Below are 13,124 nucleotides of genomic sequence, written 5' to 3'. Positions count from 1 at the left end.
TAAAAAATATTTATTTTTAAATTATTCATAAATTGTGTCTGACTGTCATAAGCATAGGAGTGCATTAAATACTTTTTAAATTATTTTTGACATTTTCTTAGAATTAAATAGAATTAATTCCACGCCTCTATCTGTCCAAATAAGTGCGTCAGTGCAGAAACTGAAACAAACGGAGACATGAATTATTATTTCAACATTTCTGTTTTAATTGCTTTGCTGCGGCAATAGCGCTTGATTTTCACTGTTTAAAATTTAAAATGAAAACATTTTTTTCACATGTAACATTTTTGTCCAGAAATAATGTTCGTGCCCGCGTTGCTTACAAAAAGTTAAATAAAATGAAAGCATTAATTTTAGATTATCTTTTTAAAATATATATATATATATATTCATTTTTAGTTTAAAACGCCAGTTAAATACCAAATGCGCCGTCAAAGTGCGTTTTATGCGTACAATTTGCCGCTAGTCTTTTTTTTTTTTTTTGGTCAACATTTGGATGAAATTCAAATTGGCAGCGTCTAATTTGATAGTTTTCACTTTGCCACCGTTTCCTTGAAGCCCCTGTTGCACAAAAGGGAAATGAAAATAATTTCCCCCCTCTATTGCCTTCTGGTCAATTTAACATCCTCTCGAGGGAAAAAAAAGAAGAAAAAATAAAGAGGGTGTCTGGATGTCTTTCCCCTGATGTGTTCCACGTCCTGGGTTTATTCCACCTAGTCTTTATTTCCCAGCTCTTTTCTCTCTCTTTTCTTTCCCGTGGAATCGGACGCTGCAGTGGGTAAGCACAAAGAAGTCAGGGAGCATCCTTCAAGCCTTTTCAATGCCAGGCCACTGATATTCAAATAACACACATGAAGCATTTGACTGCACCGAGATAAATAAAAAAAAAATCAGCATTTGCATCTTACTGTTTGCCTCCTTTCTTATTTTATGTATTTTTTAAACCTAAATTTAAGAAACAAAAATCCCAGAACATTTTTGTGGTTTCTGGCAAAGAAAAAAAAAGAAAAAGGCCTTACCCTTCTCGGTTCATCGATTGCTATGCAAATGAGCGCAGTTAATTTGGACAATTAGAATAAATATTCAGGGACCTTTGTCGTGAAAAACCCCACTGGAATAAACTGCAAGTGAACAAAAGATGCCTCGGAGATTAATTAGATATTTGATAAAACACGAATCCTCTAATCGCACGTACAACACACATGGGGGCTGCGATGTGGCTGCAAGTCATAATTAATACCATTTAACAGGATTTTCATTTGGCCATGAAATGTCTTTTCCGGGACATTAAACATTGATTTATTCCATAGGGGAAAGTAGAGTCAAAGTCGAGGTATTTATAGGCCTTTAGGTGAAGGGACAAAATCACATGTTCTTTTCTTTCTAAATAATTTCAGTTCTAAAACCCTAACAAATAACGCAACAAAAATTATATAAATTCTACATCACACAATTCCAGCATTTGCAACATGTTTTAATTACGATAAAATGAAAGCCGTATACGTGTAATTTTATACAGGTAAACATTTATATATAGATTATTAATTTTTTTGAGGCAAAGGAAATAAAATGGGAACCGAAGAAAAAACAAAGCTGTGTACATACATATCCACAAAGTGCGTCCAAAGTAAAACTCCCTGATTTCCAGGATTATATACGAACACGAATAAAACAACCAGAGCCTAAACATTTACAAGGAAAAAACACATTAAAGTTTAGTGGTGAATTTACAGGATGGAACTCGACTCTGTCACAGTCCAACCACAGTTCAACAGGTTTATTCTTCGCGCACCTTTTTCCCCCGATGTTTTTCCAGGTCCCTAAAACATTTCCAGAGGCCTTCAGTAAAAATAGACGCAGCTTTAATTGTTTTTTTGTTTTTCTTTTCTTTCTTTTCTGTTACTGAAACACGAATGTAAAAGTCTTGTAGCCTGTGGAGAATAATTTTAAGACATTGCAATTCTTCTTCAAACACCTTCTCCGTGTATCGTCTGTCAGATGATGAGACCCGTTTCAGTAAATCAGATTTATGATTATTATATATGTTTGGAGGATTGGAGCAGCCCGGTTCAGGGCTCGTCGTGAGGTGACGGGTCTTTGACGCTGATTCTGGGGTTTACTCCGTCCAAAATGAGTTCAGGGGACTCGGACCTGGGGGTCTCCAGGTTACTGGTGTCGGTGTCACTGTCGCTGCCCTTTTTGCCCCCGCCGCCGGCCGTGTGTGTTTTGATGTGCTTGCTCAAATGGTCACTGCGCATGAAGCGCTTGTTGCACACGGGGCAGGCGAAGCGTTTCTCCCCGGTGTGTGTGCGCAGGTGTCTCTGCAGCTCATCAGAGCGAGTGAACCGTTTGCCGCAGAAAAGCCAGTTGCAGACAAAAGGCCTCTCGCCGGTGTGCCACCGCAGGTGCGCTTTGAGGTGCGACGTCTTCCCGTACACTTTGCCGCAGCCGGGAATGTGGCAGCTGTGCAGTCCTTTCCTCCGCAGGCTCGCCCCGGCGGGCCCCAGCCGCTCGGCCTCCTGGCAGTTCGGACAGTCACATGTGGCTCTGCCGGAGTACCGCCGGGACGACCTCGAGGAGCTACTTATCCCTGAGCTGCCCCCGGAGATCATGGCGTTGGCCGCAGAAGCGTCTGTGTAGGCGGGGATGACCGTTTTGAAGCCGTCCTGCGTTAACAGGTGCTGGCTGGTGGACAGGAGGTGAGAGGCGGAGGGGCTGATCCCCGTGGAGCTGAACGCCGAGTGAGTCAGGGAGGAGAAGTCCGGGTTGTAGCCACTCAGCTGGGAGTGGATGGCCTGGGGCGTCCCGGTGTGCAGAGACGTCTGCAGGGTGCCCGCGGGGTTCTGGACGTCGAGCCAGGACCCGGGGTTCGTGTGGACGTCCCACCAAGAGGACGCTCCGTTTGCGACGTCGCCGGAAATGGTGGAGTGGAAACCGGACTTGTACCACGACTCGTACGGGTGCGCCATCCCGACCCGCGGGTACAGAGTCTCTGCGGAGGTGTGGACTTTGGAGATAAACGCAGACTGTCCAGATTCTTGCGTGGTGACGCTGGCAGTGTTGGTAAACAGACCGCTGTACTCTGTGGAAAACGCCGAGGAGGTCGGGGAGGTGGAGGCTAAGCAGAAGGCGCTGTTGCCTGCGCCGCTGGTCGGCGTTAGTCCTGTGGACGCGCGGCTCGTTGCTACTGTGAAGCCCGGCAGACTGGATCCTAGGTTGCAGCTGGAGGAGGATCTTTTCCACGGATGAAATCCTCCCTTGGAGAAAGCGCTGGAGTCCGGTAGAGTGGTGAGAGGACTGGTGTTGCCGATTTTGTTGCAGGTGGCTGCCAGCATAGCTAAAGGTGTAGTCCCAAACCGTGGCTCTTCCTGAAAACACAGGAGGAAAAGTTTGACTTAAAACGGGCCAACAGCAAACACGACATGGCCAAATCACACAAACAAACGACTCTCTCCACTGGTTATGTCATTCGTTATCACAGATAAATCAAAATAAAACGGAAAATGTATAAAGGGATAACAAAACCGCGATAAATAATCGATTTGCAGCACGTACAGTTAAAAACAAAGTCGCCAGAAAACAACTCCTTAATCTGGAACGTTTCATATTTACCTTAACAATGACAAGAACAATCAGATGTTGTTCAATTAAGAACATTTTTTTAGAATGTTGTTGTTGTTTTATCACCACCACTGACGATGCGTTTTAATAAGTCCCAACTCCAGAAAAAGTTACTTTACGCACAACTTTTAACTACAACCATACGGTCTCAGACTTACCCCAAGAATAGACGTAGCCATATCCAGGGTCTGTGTGCTGTTGTGAGCAGAGTTGTTCCGCGGTTTTCACTGCTGTCACGGCTCCAATGTGACTCCCTCTCACCGCATCCGACTTCGGGTCACACGGTTCCTCTCTTGGCTCACAGCTCTCGACTCTACCTAGTTGTAGAGAGCGTCTTCTTTGAAGTACAGCTGGAGAGGACGCCCAGCCAATCAGGAGGCTGTATTAGGGGCCTGGGGGTTGAAGTCAACCAATGGGAGAGCCGACCGCAGACAGAAACACCGAAGAACCCCGCCGTCAATCATGTGTTGTGCAGCTTCTGCTCACACTGTCATACAAGACACGATTTGGTATGTTTTTTTTATGTTTTTTTTTTAAATAATACACACACTTATTTTAATGTATCCTCACACGAGGGCTGAATGTCTGCTTCCATTTCAGAACAGATTTCTCCCAGCAGCACTCTGTACGAGGTAAGCTCTTCAACTTATTTCAGCAGATCTATCTCTGTGATACCGCGACACCACGTACGTCCACTTTGACTTCTCAATATTCACGTCATGCGATAAACGTCATTTGGGAAACTGTTGCTGTTCGGATGCAGATTGTTGTGAAGGATGCTGATGCTGCTGTCTTGATGCAACACCCGCCACCATCTGCTGCTGCTGCTGCGAGCAGATTAATCCGCTTTAAAATGATGAAATGATGCTGATGTTGGTCACAATTTAGTGTAAAAGTCTAAAAAAAAAAAAAAAGATAAATCAGAAGATATTGTCGTTTCTCATCATCTTGACTGAACCCATGTGGACACCAGCCGGTGCCGGGTTTCTCGGACGCGCACACCCGCCCTTTACCTTTAAAGGGGAAGTGAAGGGTTAATTAAAATTGACAGCTTCGTTTGTCAAATTTCCTCTCACGCACAAAAGTATTTTAGAGCTGAGAAAGTTTTTCAGTTCTGTGAGGCCGCCGCTCGTTTACACTGAAACCTATTTTACAGGACGCAACAAATCCCGAGAGTAAAATTATGTTATACGCATTATCACCCAGATTAACACATTAAAATGACGTAGTGCGTCATATTTTTTTGTCTTCTAAATTCTAAGGACTTTTGTTATTATTCTATTGTTTTCGTCCACCACCGTCACAGAGCCTGCGCGTTTCATATAGCTTCTTAAGTGCTCAGCAGATAATGGCTTAATGTAAAATTGGCCTGCTCTGTTGCTCTAAATCATTATCATTACCGACATCATCATTTTAAAAGTTAAAGCAATTTTCCACAGAAAGGCTAGCTCTAAAATGCGCAATATAGTTGTGGAAATGGGCAAATAATGCTCCATTATAGAGCATGAATGCTGCCAGTCAGCACAGCCGCAATTTAAAAGTCTAATCTCTATGATGCTGCTGATGCTGCTGCTGCTGCTGCTGCTGATGATGATTTTCTTCTTCTTTTTATTTATTTATTTATTTTTTAGTTAAAACCTCCACCTTTTCATGGGACTGAATAAAACTCCGTCTCATCACAAAACAGCAAGGAGCGCTGCGGAGAAAATGAAAATCCTCTTTGCAATCAGGACAGTTTGGTTTGGAGTGTTGTTTATCGGTGATAAATGTGATGCTGCAGCATACACAAACAAGTAAATAACGGCGTGATTCGGAAATTAATTCAAGTTATTTCCATTTGTGTCTATTTAATTAAATTACAAATGGTCCTTGTATTTATATATCAATTATTTAATTAAAAATGAAATTGTAATATAAAAAATAAAATAAACACCAGTACATTTAAATATCTCTAGAAACGGTTATATAAAATGAAAATAAAACCAAAACGTCAAACATGCCCACGCAGACGTCATGTTAATCTGCATGCAGCGACGTACTCCCTCAGATTTATTTAGACAGAAACGCGTTTGTGTCGTTCACCTGGATTAATAAGATAATGTCTCATTTTCAGAGGGATGTTTACCTGAGACAAAGAGAGGAGAGCGTGATCTTGCCTTGTCATTCAAGTGAGGATTTCTGAGTCGGATCTGTAATTCTGGACTCCATTCGTGCAGCACTTCTCTCTGGCAATTAGGAGCCTATTACAAGCCATTAGATTGATCAATGTACCTTAAACAATGGCAATGATTTATATGGTCGAACAAAACGTTCTGCACCTATTGTGATGAGTCTAAGTGGGACTGCATCCATCAACAGAAGATAAACGATTAATTCAGAGCCGTTCATTTAAATTCTCCCTACAATGACGGACTTTCCCCCCCCCCCCCCCTCCTTTATCCTCCACCCCTCTTACAAAATCCGTTTCTACATGGAATCAGACAGGGTGTGTGTGTGTGTGTGTGTGTGTGTGTTTTAATTTGTATTTCTACTGAGGGAAGTTTATTTGAGTACATTTAACTAATTGTGGTAATTCCGTGTGTTCATGTGGCTACACCTGTTTCTCCCAGAGAGGGCTGGAGGAACATGTGAGTGCATGCATGTTGTGTTTCATTTGGTGCTGAGGCTGAGGCTGAGTGCTGTCTGCCTGACTCCTGCGTAGCTGATCACAGGATGCATATTTATTAAAAGTGTAAGTGTATCTTATAATGTCTTACACTGATGCTTTTGAAATGAGAGTGATGTCAAAATGTCATGGTTCTATATTTTTCTGCTACAGTATATGTCAAGACATGGATCATTTTGTTTGTATGCATGGAAACACCAAAGGAGGAAAAATGATAGAAGTGCAGTGTGAAACCAAACGGTTCAAAGATAAGGAAGTGTGTGTACATGAAGGAGCTGTCAGCTCACAGATTGGACGTCTTCAGTTAGACAACTGTCAGGCTGATTCAGCCCAGGCTGCTGCAGCCAAGTGTCTGCTTAAATGTGTGCTTTCTGGAAAAGAAAGCAGGCGTTTTATTTTCGTGTGACCTGTCCTCATTGGTCCAACAGCAGCTCATCAACCTGAATTGATTCTATCGACAGCTAAATTCAGAGGCAGAGGTCAGCTCGCCAAGTTTACAGTGTCAACTTTCATTTCCAGTTGCTGCGTGTTCTATTTTGAGAGCAGCGAGCCAGGCTGTTGAAGTGCAGTCGACTGGTAACGTTTAAGGACTTGGCTTAGGCCATTTTCTCTCAATGAGTGTGGGGTTTTGATTTGGTTTTTTTTTGTTGTTTTTTTAAACTCCTAACCCGTGAGCTGTTGTGAGGACCTGGTGTCAGACATGTCTCCGAAGAAGGTGCATGTTATGGATCTGCTCCATTCAAAATAGGAGGAATGCACTGCAGGTTATGTAATGACAAGTGCACGTTCTGACTGCAGATGTCTCCACACTGTCTTCAATAGGGAAAAGGAGATGATGCACTGAAACCACCACCACTGATTGGAAGATTTGGAACCTCACTGAAAATAGGAATTGTTGGTCTGCCCAATGTTGGGTAAGTGAAAGATTTTCATCATGGAATGAACACCTCGAAGTGAACTGCACTGCAGCAAATGTGCTGCGTCCACGTCTGAACTGTACACGCCTTGTCTAAAACTATAAATATAGATACAGTTAAAATAAGGTGCTGCACGTGTCCAGGACATCTGCGTCTGTAGTCAGATCACATTTAATGTAACTGCACGAATATTTGCATGAATATTTACAATATTTAATATACAAATACATGTATCTGTATCTAGATAGATGCTTTTCAACACATTTAAAAATGAGCCAAACATTCTTTTTTCACAGTGCAGCAACTTATATTTACTACAGTCTGAACCTGAAGAACACATTTTTTGTGATATATAAAATTACATTCTTATTTTCAATGTAATTTTAAATATTGTAATGATATGATCATTTTTAAATATATAGTTATATAGTAAAAAATAAATTCACTGCAAAGTAAACATCTATTTTAATTTTTTAATTTTAATTTTGAGTCAGATTTCTTTAAACATTTTACCAATGCACTTGACTCCTGCATTCTTAGCACCACCTGCAGGGGAGAAAAGGGTGATTCACTTTTTAATAAAACTCAGCATTACAAAAATAAATACCAGAATACTCAAGACTACGTCCCAAAGAAAACTCATACCAGAATTCCTGTCTCCAGTGGTTGCTGTTTGAACTGCAGTTAGCATCTTTTCTCTGACGTCATCAGCATTTTTAAGAGGAGGTCGGTGTATTATTAATATTTTAACTGACTCACCCGGATAAATCATCCTTTTGTGCAACAGAAATATATTATATTTTCTGGTTATCCACATGGTAACCTTTGGAGACGGAAATGTAGCGATACTGTGAAATGATCAAGTCCTTTGTTTATTGATTGTAGTGATAATGAGGAGTCAGCATCTCTGTTATGGTGCCAGTCGTTGATCTCTTGACCTTAACAGCCACCATTATCTAGTGTTGTACAAAATTAGTGCAGTAGGAGTGAATGACAAGGGCACTACCTGTGGAGAGACCACTCAGGAGCAGAACATAAATCCAGCGGCATCTGAAGTTTCTTGGAAACGTTGTCGAAAAGTCATTTTCCTAGAAAAAGAAGTTTAAAAGTTTAAATACATGGATGTTTCACAGGAGAGATGGTTGTTGTATGAGAACAGTGTGTACGATGTGGTGTAGTCTCAGTCTTCTGAAGATGTCTCAGTAAGACCAGCACAGCCTCACTATTCACCAGCAGAGAGAGAGAGAGAGAGAGAGAGAGAGCATGAGATGTAAAGGAAAAACTAACTGCTGTATGTTGTGTGGTTGATGATGATTGTTTCTCTAACACCGTGGCTCCTCCAGCCTCACACTCTAATAAGGGACGTCACAGAAAGGGCAGAGGATTGACCTCAGTGGGAATCAGATGCTTGACCGTTTAAAGAGAAAGAGAAAGTGAGCGTGAGGCAGTTAAAGTGAGTGTTAATACACTGGGCCAAATGTCCATATGTCAGACCTGAGCAGACACATTCACCTTGTCAGCCTACATCCAGGACCTTGGGCGTCATCACTGACAGGGCGTAATCACTGGCCAGACGTAACAATGTCTCTGTTCTGCTTTGTTTTCTCTGATTTACAGAGGTTTTCATCAGTTCATCTGAAAGACTCCCATTGTCTTGTTTACAAATCTTACATTGACTATTGTTTTCAAGCAGCAGTTGACGGTTGAAAAGAAATGATGGGTGGATGGACGGACGGACGGACGGATGGACGGATGGAAGGATGGACGGATGGATGGATGGATGGATGGATGGATGGATGGATGGATGGGTGGATGGATGGATGGGTGGATGGATGGATGGACGGATGGACATAAATAAAATAAACCAGAATTTGTAAAGACTGACATTTTGACTCACTGCATGTCAGAAATGATTCCTGGGACGGACTTGTCTTAGATGGTCGTCGTGACAGGGTCAATGTTGTTCTAAAGACCAGCCAATGATATGGCAGTGTTGCACTTATTAAACTTTCACCATTCTGCATCATGGACCTGTCCTTGACTTGAAAAATGATCTGAATAATCAGTTCTTGAAGTCCCCAAAGACCTAATTATTTTATTTTTGCTCAGTTGTTGAACATGTTGTTAACAGTTCTCATGTGAAGACATAAATATATACCTGTGGACCACAGCTGTTTGATACTGACTGCCAACAATAACCACAGAGTTAATGAACTGATGTCTAATGTCATTAGTAATTACCACTACCTGGCCGTTTTTTTCCACTAATACCCAGTTTGAATTCGACATGTCAGATTTGAGGAGTTGCAGCGACCTGTTTGTTTATTTGGTTACTGTTTGTTTACATGTGGCTGGTTTTCCTGCAGCCGTCTGTGTAAAAGATCACATTTGTCATTAAAGCAAAGATGTACAGCAGGAAAAATGTAAAAAAGCAAATAAATCCAATATTTCCCTGTTCCTGTTTCTAACAGGATATACTGTACACACTCCACAGTTTGTTGTAGTACATTTTACTTTAAATCGATCTGGGAAGTGACGTTCAATGCCTTTAAATTTAAATCTAGAATGTTGGGATGGGAGTTTTTAAATATTTTTTCAGCAGATTAGGTTATTAATTAGGTTTGTTTCAATGTGTGTAAGTAATATGTGAATATTAAAAAACACACACACACAAACACCATGAGGGTCATATAGACATCATTGTGCCATGAAGCTCCTCCTGGATAGAATATTCTTCTATTTTAAACCTGTGTTTTTATGAATTGATCTGCACAGAGACAGTAACGAACATTTAAAATTGCTCTTACAAAAAAACTGTTACATCTGTTCAGGTTTTACGACCGTTGACTTGCATGGCTTCAGCCTTTACCTTGAGGTGACCTGACATGACGCCCTCAGAGACGTTAACAACAAGTTTATATGGAATGAATGCACTTTGAAAAACCACAGGGAAACAATCATTTCAATGAGAAGCACCAGGTCATGGGCTGAAGGTGGAAAGTCCTGGATTATACTTAACTGCTGTGCCATCATCGTCCTCTTCCACACTCACCTTTGTCTGTAGATTGTGAAGCACCCTTGAGCTGCTTCTGCATTAGAAAATAGATCTCTCTGTGATCACAACACGAGGCAGCGTTTGGCTCGTCCAGGCCAACAGCTGAGATCCAGCAGAAATGTCATTTGTCTCCTCATTTCAGGTACAATTGACCTATTATGGGATTATCCTAGCTAGCTGCTAATTGGTCCTAGTTTTTGGCAGTAATTTTTTTTTATTCAATTACCTGAATATTCAGCCAATGAGAATAACCTTTCCTTTATTTTCACCGTCTCTTGGTTTAATCTTACCGGATTATTCACTGGCTGCGTGCAGTGACACTTCCAGATGGTTTGACCTCTCCACTGTTTTTATTTTCAGGAAGTCGACCTTTTTCAACGTGCTGACAAAGAGTCAGGCTGCAGCGGAGAATTTTCCTTTCTGCACCATTGACCCAAATGAAAGTAGAGTGCCCATTCCAGATGAACGCTATGATTTCCTCTGCCAATACCACAAACCCGCCAGGTACGGAGTCTCGTCATTTATGAATTATTCACACCTCACGTCTGTAGTCCCTGACAGTCTTCCTGCTGTATAGGAGAAAAGGGACACGTGTGTTTCTGACATGTAGCTGCCGTCTCTATATGATGTATTCTGAGTGTCAAGTGTATGGACCGTGTCATATACATTTATAGAGGATGTTGCTCATCAATTACAAGGTGTTTGAATGACAAGAAAAACCGAACAGAGCATATTTTAAACTAAGAAGCTCCTTCTCAGTAACATCAGTCTCACAGAACAGTGGAATTAAACACATTTGTTCATTTAAATATGTTTTCTTTTCAGTCAGAAGTGTTGGACCATTAGACCGAACTTTAGCTCTAATGTTCCACCAACCATAATGTAGCCAAAAAAAAAAAATTGTGACATAAACTCAAAGAATTTTGAAAGTAAACCTTCATTTGGTTTAATGTAGGCGACAAATGACCTACAATTAGTACAATGGTAAAAAAATCTAAAACTTATAATATAGATTAATATAATATTTTAGGAAGAAAATACTAATATTGTTAATAGAGAGAGAAAGGAAGAAACAAATTCATACAAAATCAAGACATATCTGCGTAAGCTAGCGAACCCTGGTGAATGGATAGAATGTTAGCGTCTGTCACTTTTATCATAATTTCATCGTATTAATTTCCTCCAAAACATACAAAGTCTTCCTGTTAAATCCAGAGAGCTAATAATAACATACAAAGTCTTCCTGTTAAATCCAAGAGCTAATAATATGCTCTCTTTTTTTTTTTTTTTTTTTTTTTTTGGCTCTCAGCAAAATCCCAGCCTTCCTTAATGTTGTAGATATTGCTGGCCTGGTGAAAGGAGCGCACTCTGGCCAAGGTCTGGGGAACGCCTTCCTGTCCCACATCAGTGCCTGCGATGGAATCTTTCACTTGACACGTGAGTCACGGGTGAAGGGGTGTTGGTGGCTTCTACACTGTTGTAAATAGCAGGTTGGTATGACTCTTCACATCACCATATATTTCCTAATAAAGGAGCACCTCAGTTCTCCTGTTAAGTGAGTTCCTCAGTTTATGACTTCCCACATGTCTACAGCTGATACGCTGACTGTCACCATTGTAAACCACAACTATTGACACGCTCAGCACAGTCAGGGCGTGCAGCAATGGCTAAAACCCACCCACTGTGTGAAGTTAAGAAGACGTTTCTACGTATGAATAATTCCATTATCCATGATCTGTCTTTTCTTGTCTTGTTAATTCATATAGTTTATTCATGATTAATCATGAATGGTTCTGATTAATCATGATTAATCCACAGGTCAGTACAGTAAAGGCCAGGTTCTTTTAGCCTCGTCATCACTGCTGACTGTGTTAGTTTGACACATTTTAAATCTATAATTGTGGTCCGTGTGTATTTTGAGGTTAATATGTACATGATAAAAAAAAATTAAAAAAACTGGTCCTCACCCAAAACCAACTCTTTTGTTTCTCCTCTGGCAAACAAAGTCACAACAATTGAAAGCAGTGTAAGTGGAGAGACTTCTCTCTCTTTCTTTCTCTGCGTTGTCACGCCATTGTGTGCACTCGCATGAACTCTGTGGAAACAATGGAGTGTAACACAAGTTAACCACTGAACGTGGTCGGTTTGTTTTGTAATCACTTCGGTGCTGTCAGCAGACCTCGATGTCGGAGACACGTTTATATATATATATATATATCCTGATTATATGGTGGTGGCGCATCTCGCTTTTCTTGCGATTGGTGTTGTACTTTTTGCTGGTAATTAGTAGAAGGTCCTATTAGTCATTGTGGTACAAAGAAAAGACGTGAGCACATAATATGCTGTTTTCAGGTGTGCTCAGAAATCCAGCCCGGGTTTGAGAAACCAACCTTTCCTGTCATTTCACTGTTCGTTGGCGTGGACATTAGTTTCTTCAGAAGTCTTGGAAATTAAAACAAAAACACCACAGACTGTGTCGACTGTAGTCTGTATAATGATTTGACACCATTTCTCTGTCCTTCCTGATGAACCTCAACCTGAGACACAGGGACTCACAGTGGAATTGAACCAGGAATAGAACATGGCATGTTCTACTAGCTCTTGGCTTCATGGTGGTTTACAGTTTAAATCCAGCTTAAACCTAAATTTCCCAAAGGGAAACTCTCAAGGGATTAATACAGTTCTATCTATCTATTTGTTTTATTTTACCACATTGTGTCGCTTCAGTTTGGCCCCATAATCTACACCTTTTCATACTTTCAACTCCTAATTGACTTTGGCAGGGCCGTGCAAACAGTAGACTTACTTTCAAAAACCTGGAGGTAAAGCAGACTCACTTGGTTCCCTGACGTTGCCATGGTCTCAC

At 41.1% G+C, this 13,124-nt stretch overlaps 2 protein-coding genes across 4 annotated transcripts in view; one reads left to right on the top strand and one right to left on the bottom strand.

Moving 5' to 3' along the window:
• Positions 1 to 726: 726 nt before the first annotated feature.
• Positions 727 to 3,910, bottom strand: sp9 (sp9 transcription factor). Its single transcript, XM_008328289.3, has 2 exons — positions 3,780 to 3,910; positions 727 to 3,368 (listed from the first exon to the last, which is right to left on the bottom strand). Exons 1-2 carry the CDS (start codon positions 3,798 to 3,800, stop codon positions 2,070 to 2,072), a joined length of 1,320 nt encoding a protein of 439 aa, XP_008326511.1. The 5' UTR covers positions 3,801 to 3,910; the 3' UTR covers positions 727 to 2,069.
• A 119-nt stretch (positions 3,911 to 4,029) lies between these two features.
• LOC103391853 (obg-like ATPase 1) overlaps positions 4,030 to 13,124 on the top strand; it is a 46,217-nt gene continuing 37,122 nt past the window's right edge. The window contains exons 1-5 of one of the 3 annotated variants that reach the window (XM_008328287.3): positions 4,030 to 4,130; positions 4,222 to 4,253; positions 7,109 to 7,200; positions 10,619 to 10,762; positions 11,568 to 11,695. In XM_008328287.3, coding sequence (XP_008326509.2) covers positions 4,034 to 4,130; positions 4,222 to 4,253; positions 7,109 to 7,200; positions 10,619 to 10,762; positions 11,568 to 11,695 — 493 coding nt within the window. In that variant the 5' untranslated portion in view covers positions 4,030 to 4,033. Of the gene's footprint in view, positions 4,131 to 4,221; positions 4,254 to 6,229; positions 6,353 to 6,490; positions 7,002 to 7,108; positions 7,201 to 10,618; positions 10,763 to 11,567; positions 11,696 to 13,124 lie in introns of those variants that run through there. The other 2 variants (XM_025063981.1, XM_008328288.3) reach the window with 2 other exon arrangements.

Source organism: Cynoglossus semilaevis, chromosome 16, assembly GCF_000523025.1.
Source record: "Cynoglossus semilaevis isolate Cse_v1.0 chromosome 16, Cse_v1.0, whole genome shotgun sequence".
NCBI lineage: Eukaryota > Metazoa > Chordata > Actinopteri > Pleuronectiformes > Cynoglossidae > Cynoglossus > Cynoglossus semilaevis.
Note: the sequence above shows the minus strand (reverse complement) of the source record. Positions and strands in the feature narration are given on the sequence as shown.